General features: G+C 44.9%; 1 protein-coding gene across 3 annotated transcripts in view; it reads right to left on the bottom strand.

The window, feature by feature from the left end:
• The window catches only part of LOC137627859 (zinc finger protein 277-like), a 75,066-nt gene that overhangs the window by 21,264 nt on the left and 32,098 nt on the right, over nt 1-21,704 (bottom strand). Inside the window, exons 2-5 of one of the 3 annotated variants that reach the window (XM_068359282.1) lie at nt 21,425-21,657; nt 6,097-6,223; nt 4,167-4,349; nt 2,326-2,956 (exon numbers count right to left, since the gene is read on the bottom strand). In XM_068359282.1, coding sequence (XP_068215383.1) covers nt 2,326-2,956; nt 4,167-4,349; nt 6,097-6,208 — 926 coding nt within the window. In that variant the 5' untranslated portion in view covers nt 6,209-6,223; nt 21,425-21,657. The remainder of the gene's footprint in view (nt 1-2,325; nt 2,957-4,166; nt 4,350-6,096; nt 6,224-21,424; nt 21,658-21,704) is intronic. The other 2 variants (XM_068359281.1, XM_068359284.1) reach the window with 2 other exon arrangements.

Below are 21,704 nucleotides of genomic sequence, written 5' to 3'. Positions count from 1 at the left end.
TAGGCTCTCATGCCTGACGGAGGCAATTGCGTTCATAACGGCTCTTGTCAGATAATAAAAGCAATCTCATGTATTCCTGCCGTCTCCCTTGTGCATGGAGATGTTAGTCGACCACCGTGCGCGTGACAGAGATAGCGTAAACTTATCTAAGTTTTTAACTTGCCTGCGATTGTATCCGCATGCAGAGAGGGGATAAAGGTGATCATGACCGTACTCATGGACCTTCATTTTGTGGAGACCAGGAACGATCAGTCAACACACACACATATGGGGAGTGTTCATTGCTCGTGAAAACCAGAAGAGAGACACCTAGGTCAGAGGGTACTAGTTTTGGGAACTCTTCGGAGGAAGTTGCCTGATGAAAGGGGAGTAGCTGCAGTTAAGTCTACCTGTCTTCTCTCTAGTGAGCGCGAGCACCATTTTTGCTGAGCGCTATTCTCTGTCTTTTTCGGTTTATTTCTCGATCCATCTGATATCGGGGATGGGCAGCCTATTAGGAAAGGCTGCGAGAACCCTTGCAGGGACGTTCCTCTCTGAGGGTTCACTCCTAGTGTAGTAGTGGGAGATCCTCTTCTTCGAATCCTCAGAGGAAAACAAACTCTCACTGCTAGATCTTGGTACAAGCTCTTGGTGAGGTTGACTGGCAGGGGGGAGTCCTTCAAATTGGTTCTGGGTGGCGTTCCTCTACCTACCGTTGACAATCATCATCCTTCTAAAGCATGGTTCTCCAAGTGCCAAGACTGGGTGTCACTCGCGTTCGGTGAGGTTTCTGGCGGGGTACTCGTACCCTCCTCGATCAAGTGTTCATTCTCACGAATGGGCGCTCTCTTCCGTGTCCTCGCAAAGTGTCTAGGCCCATGCTTGACTACTGCATGAAGTCTTGCAGGTCTCTCTGGAGTGAGCTCCTTCCTAACAGAGGGGTAGTGTAAGACTTGCTCTTCTTTCCTCTCAGAAGAGGAGACATTCTACAACTGTCGGGATGGGGAGTATGAGGGTAACCTAGCCTGACACACTATCACAGCCCTGGATGATGCATAAGGAATGACTGGAATGAGCCAAGTAATCAGTCTGCATAAGAAGAGGGAGATACCTTGGACCCCTTCCTCTTGTGCGTTACATCTTGGAAAAGTATGGAAAATCACGCCACCAAACTGGTTCGAAGCAGAGAAGAATACGGGGTTCGGGAATCCTTTACTGCTTTCCTCTTCTTCACTAGTGACAACAGAGGCTTCCTCCTGTCCTGCCTAGGAGAAAGCCTTGTTCCTGTCCTTCCTAGAAGAAAGCCTTGTTCCTGTTCTTCCTGGCCTTGGGCTCGTCTAGTTCAAAACCTGAAGAAACGGGCCTGTTCAAGGAAGGGGAAGGAGGCCTCATTGGTTATATTCCCCTCTTCAGCGAGGGTTCTAAAACTTGGTGGTTTTCTTTTTGGTTCGGTGGCCCTTAGGAAGTTCATAAAAAACTCCGATGCAGGGGAGCCTTCATGCCCAAACAAGGAACTCATGCATCATAGACATAGACAGGATAACAAGCTAAAAAGGAGAGGGCCACTCCTCTAATGCGAACTCTTGGGTTGACTCACCTTATGCTCCATGAAAGTGCTACAACATTGTACATCACAGCCAGAGCACACCCCCACCCAGCATGGTTGCTCCATCAAAGCACGAACATGTAGTCAGACAACAGACCATACAAAAATCAACATACAAAGAAAATAACATAAGTCAGCTTAGGTTGCGGGAGTGGCTCCACTGGTCGAGGTCAAAGCTGAAACAAGAATGGGGAATTGGCCCATGTAGGAGAATGGGGTAAACACCCCCCCTCTCATACACTCAAGCTAGACTCCCACACAGGATGGTTTTGTTTACCCAGTCAGATGAGTGATGCTGGTGTTTACTCCCATATTTAAAGGATGAGGGTTTGAACTCGTGTGGAACAAGTATGAAGATACATTGTTGAGAGAAGATGTACCAACTCCCAGACCTTTCCAAAACTCCAGTATTTTATCAGAACAAGCTGCTCTTGGAGCTAGAGCCTCAATTTCACAATATGTATGCAAAAAAGGTAATGTAAATTTAATTAAGCATACCCTTAATCTACACAAAAATTCCTTGAAGTATAGGATAATTGTATATCTGTCTACATTAATCTCAATATGAATTTATTTTCTTTTCTTTTCAAGTACCACTCAATAGCAAAACTACAATTCAGTTACACTCCGTATTCCTTCCACTAAATGATAAAAATATACCCTAGCAAAATATTATGAAAAAACATCTAATAAATTATATTAAAAACATGAGCTGAAACTGTTAAGAATGTGTTTATTACCTGTTTGCTGCCCTGGAAAATTGCTGTCTTAAATTCATCTCAGTTTCCCCTTGGAATTTGCTTTTGGTAGAATCCAAGTCGATGCTGACAAACTTATCTTTATATTCAGTTTTTAATGCTTTCCCAATTAGACTTTTTCCACAACCTGCAGGTCCACTTATCAGTATGCCTTTAACTGCTTTAACCATAGACTTCTCTATGGAAAACAACCTGTTTATTTCCTGCTTTAGATTATCTATTTCCATCTTGTAACCTCCTACATCACTAAACGTTACTTCGTGTTTCTTTTTACCATCAGACGTTCTCGACTGACTTTCAAAAATCATACGAGTTTGCCAGATACATTCAGCGGGCACGTGTTGGCAGTCCAGAGCATCTGACCCGAAGTGCTTTATAGACACTACTTTCAGGATTATGTCTTGACTCAAGTATTGGATAATTAAGAAACTTTCCGTCTGAATAACAAAGCTTTTTAGAATAAGCTGTTGCTTCAGATGCTCTGTGAATGAAGGCGAGTCACCGATCTCTTTATGAGATATGGGCACCAATATAACTTCCTCTGCTATCAGTCTGAGACAAGGAGATGTAATGGTAATTTCCTCACCTTCTTGAAAAGGCAAATCTGAATGACCTAGAATGAGAATCAAATTACGTTCCAGACATTTAAAATCCTGAAAAGTTAGATTTTATCTCTTCTTAATAAATAACAGCAGTGTCATACAATGACCAAGATTTGATATGCGCAAGTACACTTTTAACGTACAATCTAGTTTTACAAATGCATATACATCTTACAATACGATAACACAATGCGATCCTTTAGAATAGTGGTTCCCAAAATGAGCGGAACCAACCAACTAGGGAGCGGGGTAAGACTAAAGCTGTAGTTGGGGGCCGCAGGGTGGCATTAAGAGCATTTAAGGAATAGCTTTTTTTTTATACAAAATCTTTATGAAAATAGATGTCCTAAACACTAAGGCAAAGAAACTCCTATACAGTTTATAGATAATAAATTTGATATTAGAATTATACACAATTGCATATCTCTGCTAGATTGTTAAAAGTGGAACAAGAGAAGGCTAAGGACTCCATCAGGAAGCCAAGGGGGAGCCAGCCTGAAAATATTTTGGAATCACTGCTCTAGAAGAACAAATCAAAATCACAATAATTTTGTCTAAAGCATAAATCACAATAAAGATACATAGTCTTAAGATGTCCACCACTACAAGACAGCACTCAAAATACACTATCTATCACAGAAAGTAAAAGTATGAATACTGTATATGAATGACCAGTAGTTTAATCAATGTTGTTCTAAATCATTCTGGGTATATAATATCAAGCTTGGACTTGGCAACAGTGATACTACAGAACCATACCAAAACATTTAAAAAATACTGAATTAACCCTATTTGGAAATTTCCAACCCTTAACCCCCAGGGGTTATTTTTCATTCAAGCACATTTTGCAGTATATATTTTTCAAATTGCTCTAACAGCCTTAATTTTCGTCATAGAGAGGTCAGGTTGGTCTTATTCTCATGGAAAATGCCTGAATTTTCTCAAAAAAATTATAAAAAAAAAAAAAAATTGTAAATAGCATTTTTTTGCAGGGACGTACCAGTACGTCCATGGGGGTAAAGGGATGTGTTTTGTGAAACGTACCAGTATGTCCTTTGGGGATAAAAGGGTTAATTAGGGGAAATATTTTTTTGTAATCGTCATTCTGTCATGCAAGTTAACATAAATCTAGAATAAAGCAATTGCATGGTCCCATCTACCATTTAAAAACTACTATATATCATGTCAAATTAAAAAAAAACAACAGTACAACAAACTTACTTTCACTAACAATAGATACATTCTGTGCAATCTTGCCATCGATAACAAGAAGAGCTGGCTGTGACCTGTCACCGGCTGAAATCTTGACAAACTGAAGTTCTTGAAAGCCTTGCTCACTGGCTACAGCAGGTAGCACAACAACCGTCAGAGATCTGATGCTTCGAATCTTATCTCTGGTTTTAGCTGGAAACAAAATTTTCAGCGTAAGATTCAAATATAAATTCAGGCCTTTGAGTTATACAATATGTCACAAAAATATAATCCGTTTATCAATATGTACATATTACCTTTAAAATACTATACACATAGGTACAGTAATAAAAAAATTAATAACAGGGTTCTGAATTCATGAAATAGTGCATTGTACCATAAAATTCCTTGCAAATCTGTGGGTATTTTACTTTCTTTAATACATAGTTTGATGATAATCTTCATCTTTCAAAGTTTTACAATTCATCAACAATCTTGAAACTGTTGAAAGATCATCAAGCTTTGACTATAAGGATAATGCCTCAAGACTAAGGAAATGAAGCTTTAATAAGGGTCAAGCTTTGTATGGACAAGAACTGATTTTGGTTTACTTTAGGAGGGAGAAATACTATCAAAGAATTTATCATCATTAAATATCTTAACCAAACCAAATAACCTTACGGGATAGATAGTGAAGTGCCAACTTTATTGGCAACTCTGCTATTATTGTGCAAGATTTGGGAGGACTTATAATTAAATAACTTAGAGAAACCTAACTGTGACATATCATTCAATGATCAGATAATCTTATTCCAAATTTCTAAACAAATGAACAGCATTCCAAAGTCTTCTAAACATATCAAACAAGGTACAAATACTGTGATCTACTATAAATCTTGTCTTTGCTGACTAAAAGGTTTAATGTGTATCAACTCAGCAATATTTTTGTTATCAATTTCCTTGCAATAGTGAAAGACTAGTTTACCTAGAGAAAAATTTTACTTTTCTTTCAATCTACTTATCAACTTGAGTACATTCTTGTGAAAATTTGTCCTCTTTTAATCTTTAACATTCTACCTTTACTTCAATGTTTCCTACAAACAGTTTGAATATTAAGTACTACAACTGTGCATTAAACTCTCATTTAAATTAATTAATCAATTCTATGATATCAATGTAACTTAAAAGACGGAAATCTAAACAAAAAAAAGGATTCCTATGTACCAAGTTTCAGTCCAAAATTGATAACATAACCACACTGGGAGAACTTATAATGGGGAGTACTACCAACAAAATAAAAACTTATCCCAGTATTGTACAAACTAAGGCAAGGATATCATTTCCATATAGAAGAATATCCTATACAGTAAAAAATACTGCGCCCTACATCGTTCATTGGTTCTAAGAGACTAGACATGAGTCTATTTTCGATGTGGGTCAGATTTTCCTTTATAAAGTGATTTGCGAGTTCCCTATACATGCATTGAACTTGAAAAAATAATTACACCCTGCTTTCCTTTTATAAAAACCAGATAACCATATTAATAAGCTTTTATGTAAAGTACATTTACTGTACAGTCAAATACATCATCGTTATTGTACGAAGTAGAGACCAACGTAAGGTCGAGTAAAACAGCATATCACGAATTTAATTTTTGACTCTAATACCTAAGGACGAGCGACGTAAAGTCAGTACTAACGCATTATTATTATTATTACTAGCTGAGCTACAATCCTAGTTGGAAAAGCAGGATGCTATAAGCCCAAGAGCTCCAACAGTATAAAGTAACCCAGTGAAGAAAGGAAACAAAGAAATAAACAAGGTACAAGACAAGTAAGGAACAATAATTTTCAAACACTTTTAAGATCAGTTACAACATTAAAATATATCTTTCATACATAAACTAATATGACGAGTGGTATTACTTGTGTACACAAAATAAACTGGGCAGGAACTTACATTTCAATGACTCAGAAGGAGTAAAATTAACTTTAACACAAAGATCTGCGCTTGGATTCTTTGAACTTTTCTTGTTTTTCTTGCTTGACTTTGATGTATTGTTGTTTGCCATTTTGAAAACATTAACCTGTGGTGAGTGAAACGAAAAGCTTTAGCAAACCTTATATCATAACCCAATAGAAGTGTTTACAATATTACTTATCTTTATGATTTCAAAATATTAGTAAAGTGCAGGGTATTCCACAGGAATCGTGAAATAAATTCTATGAAATATAACAAATTTGTAGATAATTTGTATTTTTCCTAACTATACAAACCTTAGCTATTTACATGGGGTAATTATTTCGGCTTAGATGAATGACAAGCCATAAAAGTTTTAACAAGGGTTTACTACCCAGCCGCTAGTTAGCGGGGGGTAGGGAGGGGTAGCTAGCTACCCCCCCCCCCTCACACACACCGGTGAAAGGCTCACTTTACTTAAGAGGTAGGACTTATCTTGGGGGACAGGGCTGGCGGGCACATGTGTAAATAGCTAAGGTTTGTATAGTTAGGAAAAATACAAATTATCTACGAATTTGTCATTTGTTCCGTAACTGAAATACAAACCACGCTATTTACATGGGGTGACTTAACCCTTAGGAAGGGTGGTAAGTACCCTGCCATACTGGCTTTGGCTTGCCCGGGGACCCCGAACCCGAGTTTGTACGAACTCAAGGGGTGAAAGGTCCCTGCTCCCCCTGGCAGTTGTGAAACTGCTGCGGCCTACGTAAGCTGTGTGTGTGAAGGTGAGAAGTGACTCGTCCTAGGGACCTGGAGTTCTTCAGATGGAAATCTAGGCTAGGACTCTCCCAATACCACCTCGTCAGGGTATGGGGACATGACAGTATTACATCTTAATACTAGGAACACAAGGAAGCATGGCTTACCTGCAGAGCTTCGAGATCAGCTGTGCAAAGGACCCAGGATGCTGCTTTCTCAAAGGGAGGAGAGGATGAAGAAAAGAATAAGGGCCAGGCAGATCTTTTCATTCACGCAGACTAAAACCGGGTAACAATGCCCTCAACCTTCTGCTACTTGTCCAATAAGGAGCCTGAGGTTAGACCAGCTGTTGTGCAGCCACCACAGGGCCGATAGAGAATGTATCGAGCCTCCTGTGTGTCACGTCTTGCAGGTAGTGGGCCGTGAAGGTGGTCTGACGCTTCCACACCCCAGCTTGCAGGACCTGCGTCACTGAAAAGTTCTTCTTGAAGGCCAGGGACGTAGCCACGCCCCTGACGCCATGCGCTCTAGGGCGACGTGACGGAGGAGGGTCAGGATTCAAGGCCAGATGTATTATCTTGCAAATCCAGGCCGAGATGGTATTTCTGGTGACCCTCCTCTTCGTTTCCCCAGTGCTCACGAACAAAGCTCGCACCTGGGGGCGAACTGCAGCTGTTCTTTTAAGATACAACCTCAGACTCCTGACTGGGCACAGTAGGAGATGGTCTGGGTCATCTGTTACAGAACGGAGACTCGAAACCCGGAAGGAGTCGAACCTTGGGTCCGGCACTCCCGGGTTCTGAGTCTTGGCAAAAAACTCAGGGACGAGGCTGAACGTTACCTCCCCCCATCCCCTTGAATGGGCGACGTCGTACGAGAGACCATGAAGCTCACTGACTCGCTTGGCCGAGGCCAAAGCTAGCAGGAACACCTTACTGTATTCCAGGTAAGGTGGCGATCAGAAGCCTGGCGTAATGGTTTGTAGGGAGGTCTCTTAGGAGACCTGAGAACTCGAACCACGTGCCAAGGAGGAGGTCTCACTTCCGACTGAGGGCAGGTAAGTTCGTAACTCCGTATGAGAAGAGAAAGTTCCAGTGAGGAGGAAATGTCCATTCCTTTAAGCCTGAAGGCAAGACTTAAGGCTGAGCGATAGCCTTTCACTGCCGAGACTGAAAGGCGCAATTCCTCCCGCAGATAAACCACAGAAAACCCGCCACTTCGCCTGGTAGACTCCTGCGGATGACTTGCGCATGTGGCCAGACATCCTGTTCGCAACTTGTTACGAAAATCCTCTCTCTGTGAGGAGATGCTGGATAGTCTCCAGACGTGAAGTCAAAGCGAAGCTACGGCTTTTTGGTAGATGTTGGAGTGTGGTTGTTTGAGTAGCTCGTGTGTGGAGGGAGCTCCCTCGGAATCTTCGTGAGGAGTTGCAGAAGGTCCGGGAACCACTCTGCATGACGCCATAGTGGAGCTATCAAGGTCATTGAGAGATTGACCGATGTTCTGGTCTTGTTGAGTACCCTCCTCATCAGACAGAACGGGGGAAAGGCGTACACATCGACGTTGTCCCACCGTTGTTGGAAGGCATCCTGCCAGAGAGCCTTGGGGTCCGGGACTGGGGAGCAGTACAGCGGGAGCTTGGTGTTCAGCGCCGTAGCGAACAGATCCACTGTCGGGGAACCCCACAAAGTCAGGACTTTGTTGGCTATCTGAGGATCCAAAGACCACTCGGTACTCACTATCTGCGTTGCTCTGCTCAGACTGTCGGTGAGCACATTCTTTTTGCCCGGAATGAAGCGAGCCGCTAGTGAAATCGAGTGGACTTCGGACCATCTCAGTATCTCTACTGCAAGATGGGATAGCTGTTCCGAAAAGGTACCTCCCTGCTTGTTGATATAAGCCACCACCGTGGTGTTGTCGCTCATCACCACCACAGAGTGGCCCGCCAGGACTTGGTGGAACTTCTGAAGTGCCAGGAATACGGCCTTCATTTCTAGCAGGTTTATGTGAAGGTACTTTTCTGATTCTGACCACAGGCCTGAGGTCCTGTGGCTCAGAACGTGGGCCCCCCACCCTTTGTTTGATGCGTCCGAGAACAGCATCAAATCTGGGGAAGGGACGAGAAGATCCACTCCCTTTCGTAGATTCTCGTCTGCCACCCACCAACTGAGGTCCGCCCGTTCCGCAGGTCCCATAGGGATCAAGGTGTCCGGGGAGTCGTGTCCTTGACTCCACCAAGACTTGAGTCGCCACTGGAGGGATCTCATCCTGAGGCGACTGTTGGGAACGAGACGGGTCAGGGAGGAGAGGTGGCCGAGGAGACGAAGCCACGATTGGGCTGGGAGTTCGTCTCGATTGAGGAAAGGTCTCGCAACCTTCCTCAGCCTTGCTATCCTTTCGTCTGATAGGAAGGCTTTGTGGAGATTGGTGTCTATGACCATGCCTAGATATACCAGTTTCTGAGAGGGCTGCAGGGAGGACTTCTCGAGATTTACCATGATCCCTAGATCCTGGCAAACTTCGAGGAGTTTGTCGCGGTGGTGAAGAAGGGTTGCCTCCGAGTCCGCTAGGATCAGCCAGTCGTCCAGATATCAAAGGAGACGGATGCCGATCCTGTGGGCCCACGAAGAGATGATGGTGAATACTCTGGTGAACACCTGAGGGGGTGTGGAGAGACCGAAACACAGCACCTGGAACTGGTAGATCTTGTTGTCTAGGCAAAATCTTAGGTACTTCCTTGAAGATGGATGGATTGGGATCTGGAAGTACGCGTCCTTTAGGTCCAGTGTACACATGAAGTCTAGTGGTCTCACCGCAAGTCTGACCGTGTCCGCCGTCTCCAAGCTGAACGGAGTCTGCTTGACAAACCCGTTCAGGGTCGAGAGGTTGATGACTGGTCTCCAGCCTCCAGACGCCTTTCTCACAAGAAAGAGTCGACTGAAGAAGCCTGGGGACCCGTCTACAACCTCCTGGAGAGCGTCCTTCTTCAACATGGTCTGGACTTCTGCCCGGAGGGCCTGCCCTTTTGCCGATCCCATGGCAGAAGAGCTCAACGACACTGGATTCGCTGTCAGGGGAGGTAGAGAGGCTGTGAACGGGACGCAATAACCTAGAGTGATCACGAAGATCGTCCAGGCATCCGCCCCGAGTTGCTGTCACCTTGTCGCGCAACTCTGTAGGCAACCCCCCACTGGTGGACATGCAGGGGGATTGCTAACCCTAGCTGGCCCTCGACCTTGTCCCTGGCACTCTTCATCCCCTGAGACCAGGGCAAAGCTGCACTGGCCCTAGAGGTTTTCTGGGTGCCATAGACGCAGTCCAGGACCATGTCCTTCCCTTCGCGAGGTGGGACCTCAGGGTCCGGGATCCCATTGAGGTTCCTCATGAGGGTCAGAACTTGCCAGAACGCGTGTTCTGACTCCTGGAGCTCTCCTCCCGAAGGACTGGCAGCGAAGTCTCTCGTCCCCAGTGGCTCTTCCGGGGGGGACACGTGGATATCCTCCACGGCTCTAGACGGTTCCTGCCTGATCCTCGCTGACGATTTGGGAATCGTCTTAGAATCCTTAGGCACCCTCCTGGGTGGGATACAGGACTCGAGCAGTGAAGGGGCAGGCTCTTCTCCACCTCTGGACGAGACGACTTCTCGGAGAAGCGGAGCCTCCCCCATTGGTGCGATGGGGGAGTGGTCCGGCTCATCCGACTCTCCTGAGGAGGGGTAATCCTCCTTTGCAGGGGAGGGAGAAAAGGTCTGGGGGGGGGAGAAGGAGCCTTGCGCAAGGATCTGCGAGGAGACAGAATAGGCCTCGGAGGAGGTTCCACGGGAGAGACTACTCTCTTCCTCTTCAGGGGGGAGGAAGCTGCCGCTGGTTTGTGGCCCGAGTCAGAGAGGGCGGGCTTAATAGCCTGCACGAGGGCTCTGACTAGGGTGCCAAACCAGGGCTGCTGGCTGACAGTTGCGCTGTCAGACACCCCCTCTGGAGGGAAGGGGATCGAGGGATCCCTAGCAGGAGTCGACAAACGAGGGTTCGCCTGTAGGGCTGAAAGAGAAGAGTCCCTAGACCTGTCCGGGAAGCGGCCCTCCTCCGGCGAGCGCGCTGGTCTGCGCTTGCGGGGAGGGGAACGAGACGACGAACTGTCCGCCTGGCAGCCCTCACGCTGGGGCTCGTGTGCCGGGCCCTGGTCAGGGTCGCGCGTGAATGGGTGGCGCGATACTGGAATCTCGCATCCGCGCGGGCGGGGGCGGGCGCAAGGACTCGCAGGCGGGGATACAGTATCGATGGAGCGATGGCGCGCTGGTGATAGAGCGGGCGCGTGAGCGCGCAGCAGCTGGAGCAGGAGCATGGTCGCGAGAGCGCGTAGGCGATGGCGAGCAGGAGCCGGTGCGGAAGGCGGCCAAACGCGCGGGCGCGCCGTGACCTGATGCGGCCCCGAAGGGCGCGAGATAACGGGGGTGCCTGCAGGAACAGTGGCGCGAACGCGTGAGGGTGAGCGCCGTGGCGCTAAGTCAGGAACAGCAGCGTCAGCAACAGGAGAGCGCTCAGGCGGAGCCTGGCGCTTGAGGACAAGAGGCGCGGTTTTGCGCTCAAGACCCTTCAGCCCCGAAGGGCCCGGAGACTGCGCAGTGGCAGTATCAGGTGGCGCGTCACGCGCATCAGGAGCTCTGGAAGTGGATGGTCTGGGAGACAGGTCACTATGTCCCGAAGGACGACCATCCTCCGGAGGTGATCGTGAACGATCCCCGGAGAGGTCTAGGTTGGTAGCTGGCAGGACTGGTGAACGGCGAGTCGTCTCCTCCGCAAAGGACTGTGGTGAGGACGAGCCGAAGAGGCGCCTCTTAAGCCCCTTGTAAGGGGAAGGAAGGCCTCTACGGCGAAGGGGAGGACGAGCCTTCCACCTTATACGCCCACGAGAGGCTGTGGGATCAGCAAGCTGATCATCGATGTGCCTCCGAAGAGGAGTCTCTGTAAGTGAACTCCCCCGAGGGGGAGAATCACCGGCAGGAGAGACCGTGGGACTTAGATCCTCCCTCGAAGGATGTTCGGAGGGAGAGTCTAACCCGTCAGCTACCTCAGCCACAGGAACGGGAGTTTGGCTAGACCCACGGGATGTCTCCGTCACAACAACGTCAACCACAGACAGAGGATCTATCTCCCCTGTAGTTGGCGATTGTTTGACGGCTGCACCCAGTTTGATCATGTCAAACAGGGCTTCCTTGGAGGGCGAACCCTGCAGCCCCAAGGAAGCCCAAAGCTGCAACAAATCATTGTTAGACATAGGGAGCTTCGGAGGAGGAAAGGGCAACGGAAAAAGAAGTCCTGGAATTTTCTCTCTTCAGAGAAGCCTCTGAAGGAGAAAGATCCCTTTTGGCCTTCTTACGGCCCCAGGCAAACCACTCCCACTGGGAGGTAGACCACTCCTTACATTCATTACGTACATTACCGCTATCACATTGTTGGCCCCTACAGTGAGGACACAAGGTGTGGGGATCAGTGTCGACCGCCGACATAAAGGTCCCACAAGGGCGGCCAGGAAGTCCGGGGCAAGTATGCATAACGGCAGAGGCCAACTTCAATCACACTGCGGAAGAGAAAAAGCAAGAAAGACAGATTAATTATGGCAGTCAAAGCGAGGGAGAGCACAGACAGGTCTGTTCTCTTCCCGAGCCAAAAGTAAAGTAAGCCTTTCACCGGTGTGTGTGAGAGGGGGGGGGGGGTAGCTAGCTAGCTACCCCTCCCTAACCCCCCCCCTGCTAACTAGCGGCGGGGTAGTAGAATCACGTTAAAACTTTTATGGCTCGTCATTCAGCTACGCCGAAGTAATTACCCCATGTAAATAGCGTGGTTTGTATTTCAGTTATGGAACAAGTCAATTTTATAACAAGAGGAAGTGATACAGTAAGATCAAAGCAGGATAAAATCTACTTTACAAAAATAACTTCTACAGAGATCATTTAATTGCAAAACCTATATCAGCAGAACATAATACAATTAGCTTTATTGTACACTACTACCTTTGTAAATGTATAACCTAACCTTTGAGCAATTTACTTGGTGCAGTATACCAATAGTGTGCATTTGATTGGAAATGCGACTGGCCTCTATATTACCTCTAAAATGTTTGCTTATGAAATATGTTATTTTCATTAGTAAAATAAATTTTTGAATATACAGTGAACCCTCGCTACTTCGCGGTTCGACCATCGCGGATTCACCACTTCGCGGATTTTTTCCATAACCCATATGTATACAGTAATATATATATATATATATATATATATATATATATATGTATGCATGTATTTATGTATATATGTAGGTATGTATATGTGTATACATATAAATATATATATATATACACACACACACACACACACACATATAGTATATACATATATATATCTATATATCTAAAGTAGGAAGATGTGATGTAGTTCTAAGGGAAAAGTATGGGAAATATGTCTGGGTAATAAGCAAAGCTCTACCTCCAGTTTGTTTCTACATTATGATCAGAGATAAATGTAAACAAAACATTGGTTGCCATTTTTTATCGTGCTTTTTAGCATGTTTAGGAAATGCATGATATAAAATCACCTTTAATATTTGTGCCTGTTTTAGTTTAGGGTACTGTAGTACATGCATTAAGTGTTCTGTACATTAAAGGGTAGTTTGTTAACAGTACTACGTACAAGGGAAGGTTTTAAAAGTCTGAATATACATGTTGAATAAATAGGTAAATATGGTGTCACTACTTCGCGGATTTTCACCTATCGCGGCCGCGACTGGAACCTATCTACCGCGATAAACGAGGGTTCACTGTACTTACCCGATAATCATGTAGCTGTCAACTCTGTTGCCCGACAGAAATCTACGGTCGGGATACGCCAGCGATCGCTATTCAGGTGGGGGTGTACACAACAGCGCCATCTGTGGTCAGGTACTCTAGTACTTCTTGTCAACACCACCTCAATTTTTTCCTCGGTCCACTGGTTCTCTATGGGGAGGAAGGGTGGGTCAATTAAATCATGATTATCGGGTAAGTATATTCAAAAATTTATTTTACTAATGAAAATAACATTTTTCAATATTAATCTTACCCGATAATCATGTAGCTGATTCACACCCAGGGTGGTGGGTGAAAACCAGTGTACATGTTAATCAAGAAGCTAAGTATCCCGTATTTTATTTTATTAGTTATTCAAAAATAACATAAAATAAATAAGTACCTGGTAAGGAAGACGACTTGAACCATTACTCTGCCTTTATTAAGTACGTCTTCCTTACTGAGCGTAGCGGTCCTCTTAGGATGCTGAACGACTCTTAGGTGCTGAAGTACAAAGGGCTGCAACCCATACTAAAGGACCTCATCACAACCTTTAACCTCGGCGCTTCTCAAGAAAGAATTGACCACCCGCCAAATCAACAAGGATGTGGAAGGCTTCTTAGCCGACCGTACAACCCATAAAAAGTATTCAAGAGAAAGGTTAAAAAGGTTATGGGATTATGGGAATGTAGTGGCTGAGCCCCCGCCTACTACTGCATTCGTTGCTACGAATGGTCCCAGGGTGTAGCAGTTCTCGTAAAGAGACTGGACATCTTTGAGATAGAATGATGCGAACACTGACTTGCTTCTCCAATAGGTTGCATCCATAACACTCTGCAGAGAACGGTTCTGTTTGAGGGCCACTGAAGTAGCCACAGCTCTCACTTCATGTGTCCTTACCTTCAGCAAAGCAAGGTCTTCTTCCTTCAGATGAGAATGTGCTTCCCTAATCAGGAGCCTGAATAGGTAAGAAACTGAGTTCTTAGACCTTGGAAGAGAAGGCTTCTTGATAGCACACCATAAGGCTTCTGATTGTCCTCGTAAAGGTTATGACCTTTTTAGATAGTACCTAAGAGCTCTAACTGGGCAAAGTACTCTCTCCAGTTCGTCCCCCACCAAGTTGGACAGGCTTGGGATCTCGAACGACTTAGGCCAAGGACATGAAGGAAGCTCGTTTTAGCAAAAAAACCGAGCTGCAAGGAACATGTAGCCGTTTCAGATGTGAAAACTATGTTCCTGCTGAAGGCGTGGATCTCACTTACTCTTTTAGCTGTTGTCAAGCACACGAGGAAAAGAGTTTTTAATGTGAGGTCCTTAAAAGAGGCTGATTGGAGAGGTTCAAATCTTGATGACATAAGGAACCTTAGGACCACGTCTAGATTCCAGCCTGGAGTGGACAACCGACGTTCCTTTGAGGTCTTAAAAGACCTAAGGGGGTCCTGTAGATCTTTGTTGGTGGAAAGATCCAAGCCTCTGTGGCGGAAAACCGCTGCCAACATACTTCTGTAACCCTTAATCGTAGGAGCTGAAAGGGATCTTACGTTCCTTAGATGTAACAGGAAGTCAGCAATCTGGGTTACAGTGGTACTGGATGAGGAAACTGCATTGGCCTTGTACCAGCTTCGGAAGACTTCCCCTTTAGACTGATAGACTCTGAGAGTGGATGTCCTCCTTGCTCTGGCAATTGCTCTGGCTGCCTCCTTCGAAAAGCCCCTAGCTCTTGAGAGTCTTTCGAAAGTCTGAAGGCAGTCAGACGAAGAGCGTGGAGGTTTGGATGTACCTTCTTTACGTGAGGTAGACGTAGAAGGTCCACTCCCAGAGGAAGAGTCCTGGGAATGTCGACCAGCCATTGCAGTACCTCTATGAACCATTCTCTCGCGGGCCAGAGCGGAGCCAACCAACGTCAGCCGTGTCCCTTTGCGAGAGGCGAACTTCTGAAGTACCCTGTTGACAATCTTGAACGGCGGGAATGCATACAGGTCGAGATGGGACCAATCCAGCAGAAAAGCATCCACGTGAACTGCTGCTGGGTCTGGAATCGGAGAACAATACAACGGGAGCCTCTAGGTTATCGAGGTAGCGAACAGATCTATGGTTGGCTGACCCCACAGGGCCCAAAGTCTGCTGCCAACATCATTCTTGTGAAGGGTCCACTCTGTGGGGATGACCTGACCCTTCCGGCTAAGGCGATCTGCCATGACATTCATATCGCCCTGAATGAACCTCGTTACCAGCGTGAGCTTTCGATCTTTTAACCAGATGAGGAGGTCCCTTGCGATCTAGAACAACTCCCACGAATGAGTCCCTCCCTGCTTGGAGATGTAAGCCAAGGCTGTGGTGTTGTCAGAGTCCACCTCCACCACCTTGTTAAGCTGGAGGGACTTGAAGTTTATCAAGGCCAGATGAACCGCCAACAGCTCCTTGCAATAGATGTGAAGTGTCCTTAGCTCCTGATTCCATGTTCCCGAGCATTCCTGTCCGTCCAAAGTCGCACCCCAGCCCGTGTCTGATGCGTCAGAGAAGAGACGGCGGTCGGGTTTCTGAACAGCCAAAGGTAGACTTCCTTGAGAAGAAAGCTGTTCTTTCACCACGTGAGAGTAGACCTCCTCTCTTCGGAAACAGGAACTGAGATCGTCTCTAGCGTCATGTCCTTTATCCAGTGAGCCGCTAGATGATACTGAAGGGGGGGAGGTGGGGTCTCCCTAACTCGATGAACAGGGCCAGCGATGAAAGTGTCCCTGTTAGACTCATCCACTACCTGACTGAGCATCGGTTCCTTCTCAGCATGCTCTGGATGCAATCTAGGGCTTAGTATATCTTTGGGGCCGACGGAAAAGCCCGAAAAGCTCGACTCTGAAGATCCATACCCAGGTAGACAATGGTCTGGGATGGGACGAGCTGGGACTCCTCAAAATTGACCAGGAGGCCCAGTTCCTTGGTCAGATCCATAGTCCATCTGAGAATCTCCAGACAGCGACGACTTGTGGGAGCTCTTAAAAGCTAGTCGTCTGACGGAGCCGGACACAAGATCATGGTACTGCTGCACAGTCTGTGAACTGTCAACCATGGGGAAGCGAGGAAGTACAGTGACAACCCGAAGCTGTCTAGACTGTCTGGGTCGTACAGACAACTCCTTATCGGGTTGCTGAGGTTGCCGCACTGCGTCACAACAAGTCACTTCTGCTGGTTGTTGAACGTCTTCCCAGTGACACACTGACTCCGTAAACAAAAAATCCTCTAACAAGGACTAAGCTTGGACTGCATGTCTTGCAACACAGCTCAAGGTCTATGGGAGCAGGTGTGGTAACAGACGGGGTTAGCGACTGAAGTGGAACCATTACCCTCCCTGGAAGCATGCTATGCTTAAATAAAAGTCCATAGGAGGCTAAGCAGCTAAAGGCTCCTCTCCAAATGACAGAGTCCTCAAGGGAAAATCAGAAGGAGGGAGAATAGCACTTTCTCATCTACAGGAACCATATCCGAGAAAAGCTAAGTTCTCTCAGTGAGGGTTTCACTGGTGCAAAAGCAGCAGACTAGAAGGCAACGTTATGAAACTGCTTGACAGTCTAGTGAGTTGGCAACAACCAAAGATGTGTGACTGAGAAGCATGCGGTAAGGTATGCAGAGCATGCTGTATGCAGAGCATGCTGTATGCAGAGCATGCTGTATGCAGAGCATGCTGTATGTAGAGCATGCTGTAAGGTAAGCAGAGCATGTTGCATGGCGTGCGGCTCATGCTGCATGGGATGAGGCTCATGCTGCATGGTATGAGACTCATGCTGCATGGGATGAGGCTCAAGCTGCAAGGGATGAGGCTTATGCCGCATGCGTTGAGGTACCTCACCTCAGGAAAGGGAAACTCGCCCTGTTGGCAACACTGCATTACTTCATGCATGCTTGCATGGGGTTTTAATATCAACATAATATTTACATTACATTCATAACTCATGATTCATTTTTGTTTTGAAGATATTTTTGCCATATTTTTGCGATTTTGTTAAAAATATATTGCAAGAAATACATATATATTTTTTTTTTTTTTTTTTTTTAAGTAATACGAATAACCTCCATTATCATAATGTTTGTGTAGGCATACATGTACAGTGAACCCTCGCTACTTCGCGGTTCGACCATCGCGGATTCACCACTTCGCGGATTTTTTCCATAACCCATATGTATACAGTAATATATATATATATATATATATATATATATATATATATATATATATATATGTATGCATGTATTTATGTATATATGTAGGTATGTATATGTGTATACATATAAATATATATATATATATATATACACACACACACACACACATACAGTATATATATATATATATATATATATATATATATATATATATATATATATATATATATATATATATATATATATATATATATATATATATATATCTATATATCTAAAGTAGGAAGATGTGATGTAGTTCTAAGGGAAAAGTATGGGAAATATGTCTGGGTAATAAGCAAAGCTCTACCTCCAGTTTGTTTCTACATTATGATCAGAGATAAATGTAAACAAAACATTGGTTGCCATTTTTTATCGTGCTTTTTAGCATGTTTAGGAAATGCATGATATAAAATCACCTTTAATATTTGTGCCTGTTTTAGTTTAGGGTACTGTAGTACATGCATTAAGTGTTCTGTACATTAAAGGGTAGTTTGTTAACAGTACTACGTACAAGGGAAGGTTTTAAAAGTCTGAATATACATGTTGAATAAATAGGTAAATATGGTGTCACTACTTCGCGGATTTTCACCTATCGCGGCCGCGACTGGAACCTATCTACCGCGATAAACGAGGGTTCACTGTATATGTTTTACAAATGCAAGTTATGAAAGTAATGAGGTGTTCTTATTGTCATTTGTTATTTCATTAATGACATAATATTGTCTTCAGAGTGCCACCTAGCCACCAACAATAAATGCCCCCCCAAAATTTATATTGGCCCTGAAGTGGCCCCCCCACTTTCAGAGTCTTAGAATCGCCACTGCGCAAGAGTTGAGGTTGCTGCCTCAAGGATGGTGGAGGTTGCCGCAACGCAAGAGGTTGCTGCATAGCGCTGGTATCTGGCAACTCCCAATGCGGCAGCTCACGCGTGGAGGTAGGTTGAGGAACCTCAACATCATACGTCTGGCAGGGTGGACTGCGCAGAGGTGGAGTTGAGGTTGCTGCCTCGAGGATGGTGGAGGTTGTCGCACCGCAAGAGGTTGCTGCCTCGAGGATGGAGGAGGTAGTCGCAACGCATGAGGCTCCTACCTCAAGGGTAGAGGAGGTTGCTGCAAAGCATAAGGCTCCTGCCTCAAGTGTTGAGGAGGTTGCCGCGTGGCAAGAGGCTCCTGCCTCAAGGAAAGTGGAGGTTGCTGCACAGAGCTGGTATCTGGCAACTCCCAAAGCGGCAGCTCACGCATGGAGGTAGTTTGAGGAACCTCAACATCATACGTCTGGCAGGCTGGACTGCGTAGAGGTGGAGGAGCGCTCGCAGGAGGAGGTGTGTTAACCTTCTCTGCCTGAAACTCCTGCATCAACACCGCAAGCTGAGACTGCATTGTCAGCAGCATAGACCACTAGAGTTTAAGAAAGACAACAACAAACGGAGCTACTGTCCGTTGAAACTGAGGGTCTAAAACAGCTGGTGCGGCAACAGACGGAGTTACTGTCTGTTGCGATACCACCTTGCCTCTCTGGGAGGTGTGCAGTTGTCGTACTGCAGCAAGTCCGAACTGACCCAGTGCTAATGGCACCACCTAGGAGTTGGACTTGCGCGGAAGGGACCGACTTGCACTTAAAAGCTGCAAGATTTGGTCTATGGTTTCTGCGAGAAACCTCTTCCGCAGACGAGGAATAAATGGGCTCTCTCGTCTTTGTGTGGGTGGGGTGATCACGTCGGCTACGTGAGTTGGTTACACCCGAAACCACGGAGGGAAACGTCTGTTCGTCGATCAAGGCCTGCTGAACCCATAAGTCCTTCGACATTACTTCTCCCCTGGGCTTGGGAGCTTGTAAGAGGTCCCAGACTAGGCGAACAACTGGCACGAACAGACGAACCCTCGAACGCAACACTGTAACACTATGCGCTTATCACTTTATCACTTTTGATTTTCTGTTTGCACTTATTTCACTGAACTCGAAACTTTAAGTGGTTTGTGCCTGAAACACGCAATTCTATCCTTCATTAAAAGTTAGTAATTGCGAAAACAGTATTACAATGTAACAGAAAAACATAATGAAAGATAAATAATTCAGTGGCTGGAAAAGAGACTAAACACTAGATCAAATAAACTACGTTTAAAATCTCTCACCGCATAAAGCCTGAGAACAAGAATAAAACTCTAGAAACGTTTACCTTCTTCCCCTAAAGAGACTAGGGAGAAGAGCAAAAACGATAACAACGTTACCCGCTTGAACGAAACGTTTATCCTCCTCTCTCTCCCTCCGTCTCTATCTCTCTCTCTCTCTCTCTTGACTTAGCACCTGAGAGAAGAGCCCAATTATATATATCGTTAAAACATATTATTGTTAAAGGAAAAAAAACTGAAAGGTTTCCCAAATAAAAAGTTCCTTTATTAGAATTAAAACCATTTAAGCTAAGAAAGAATGAACAAAACGCTAGAATCGGTTTACTCTTACTGCAACGTGACACCGTGATAGACTCTCTCTCTATCGTAACGATAGAGCGCAAGTTGAACGTTCTGAACGTCAACAACTGCAGAGACAAAACAAAACGTTAGTTCAACTTTGAAAACAGTACAAGACTATCAAAGAAATTCTTTCAAAAACATTAAAATAGCATAATATGTTAACAGGTAAAAACGAAATGACGGGCTCAATGTTAATTAACTTCGGTTCCAAGAAAAGACCGCCTACTATTAGGAAAGGTCGAATATAAACAAATATAAAAATTAATTTTAATAAGTTTATAATAAAAGGAAGTTAATCAAAGAGGCCTATAAAAGGCGGAGAGATATAAAATAAATCTATAACTTTGTTAAGCAAAATTAAGAGAGTCTATACTCTCTTCGACACCAACACTTCCGTCTAAGGGAAGGGTCGGCCATTTAAAAGTGAAAGAGAGTTCATACTCTCTTCGTACCAAAATTAAATCAAAAATTAAATCAAATTAATTCCAAAAACTTGCTAAGCTAATGATATAGCTTCCTGAATAGCGAAGGCTAAACTCTAGAGCAAATACATCACCAAATCGTGAGCAATAACTCCAGAATCAACAGCGTATCCATGTAGGTCTAGCCGGAGGCACGACAGAGGAAAAATTGAGGTGGTGTTGACAAGAAGTACTAGAGTACCTGACCACAGATGGCGCTGTTGTGTACACCCCCACCTGAATAGCGATCGCTGGCGTATCCCGACCGTAGATTTCTGTCGGGCAACAGAGTTGACAGCTACATGATTATCGGGTAAGATTAATATTGAAAAGTCAGAATTTACTAATACATGACATCCAAGCAATAACTTTCAAGCAATCATATTTTAATCATAAGTTTGTATAACAGGTGTTAGGCAATACAGAGAGCTCATTGTCTCATGACAGTTTCGTCAGGAAAGCCTAAATCATTACATTAACTTTCAGCAACTGGATATTGCATTGTTGCTATCAAAATTAGGTCTAATTATCTAAATACATTTAGTTATTTGCAATTTAATTGTTACTCTGCTCAAAAGTTTTGTAAAGAAACTAACACTCTTAAATTCCCTCTCTTACCTGCTATATAATATATCAGAAGACCAGAAGTACCGACAATGTTCCCAGCAATAATAGGTTTCTTCGTCAATGGCAATGATTGTAGTTAAAATCACCCTCGAAGGCCCATGCCTGTTAGTTCTTTGACGTGGATGGCAACTAACTGGGACTAGTTGTTGTTTGAAGTCAGCATAACAGTTCTTGGGGTATTACCAGAAATATTGAGCTCCATATGTCCATCCTTATCTGTAACCCTTTCAGTTTGTAATTCTATTATTAGTATTATTACAAGCTAAGCTAC

This window comes from Palaemon carinicauda, chromosome 35, assembly GCF_036898095.1.
Source record: "Palaemon carinicauda isolate YSFRI2023 chromosome 35, ASM3689809v2, whole genome shotgun sequence".
NCBI classification, from domain to species: Eukaryota; Metazoa; Arthropoda; class Malacostraca; order Decapoda; family Palaemonidae; genus Palaemon; species Palaemon carinicauda.
This window is presented reverse-complemented; position numbering and strand designations above follow the sequence as displayed.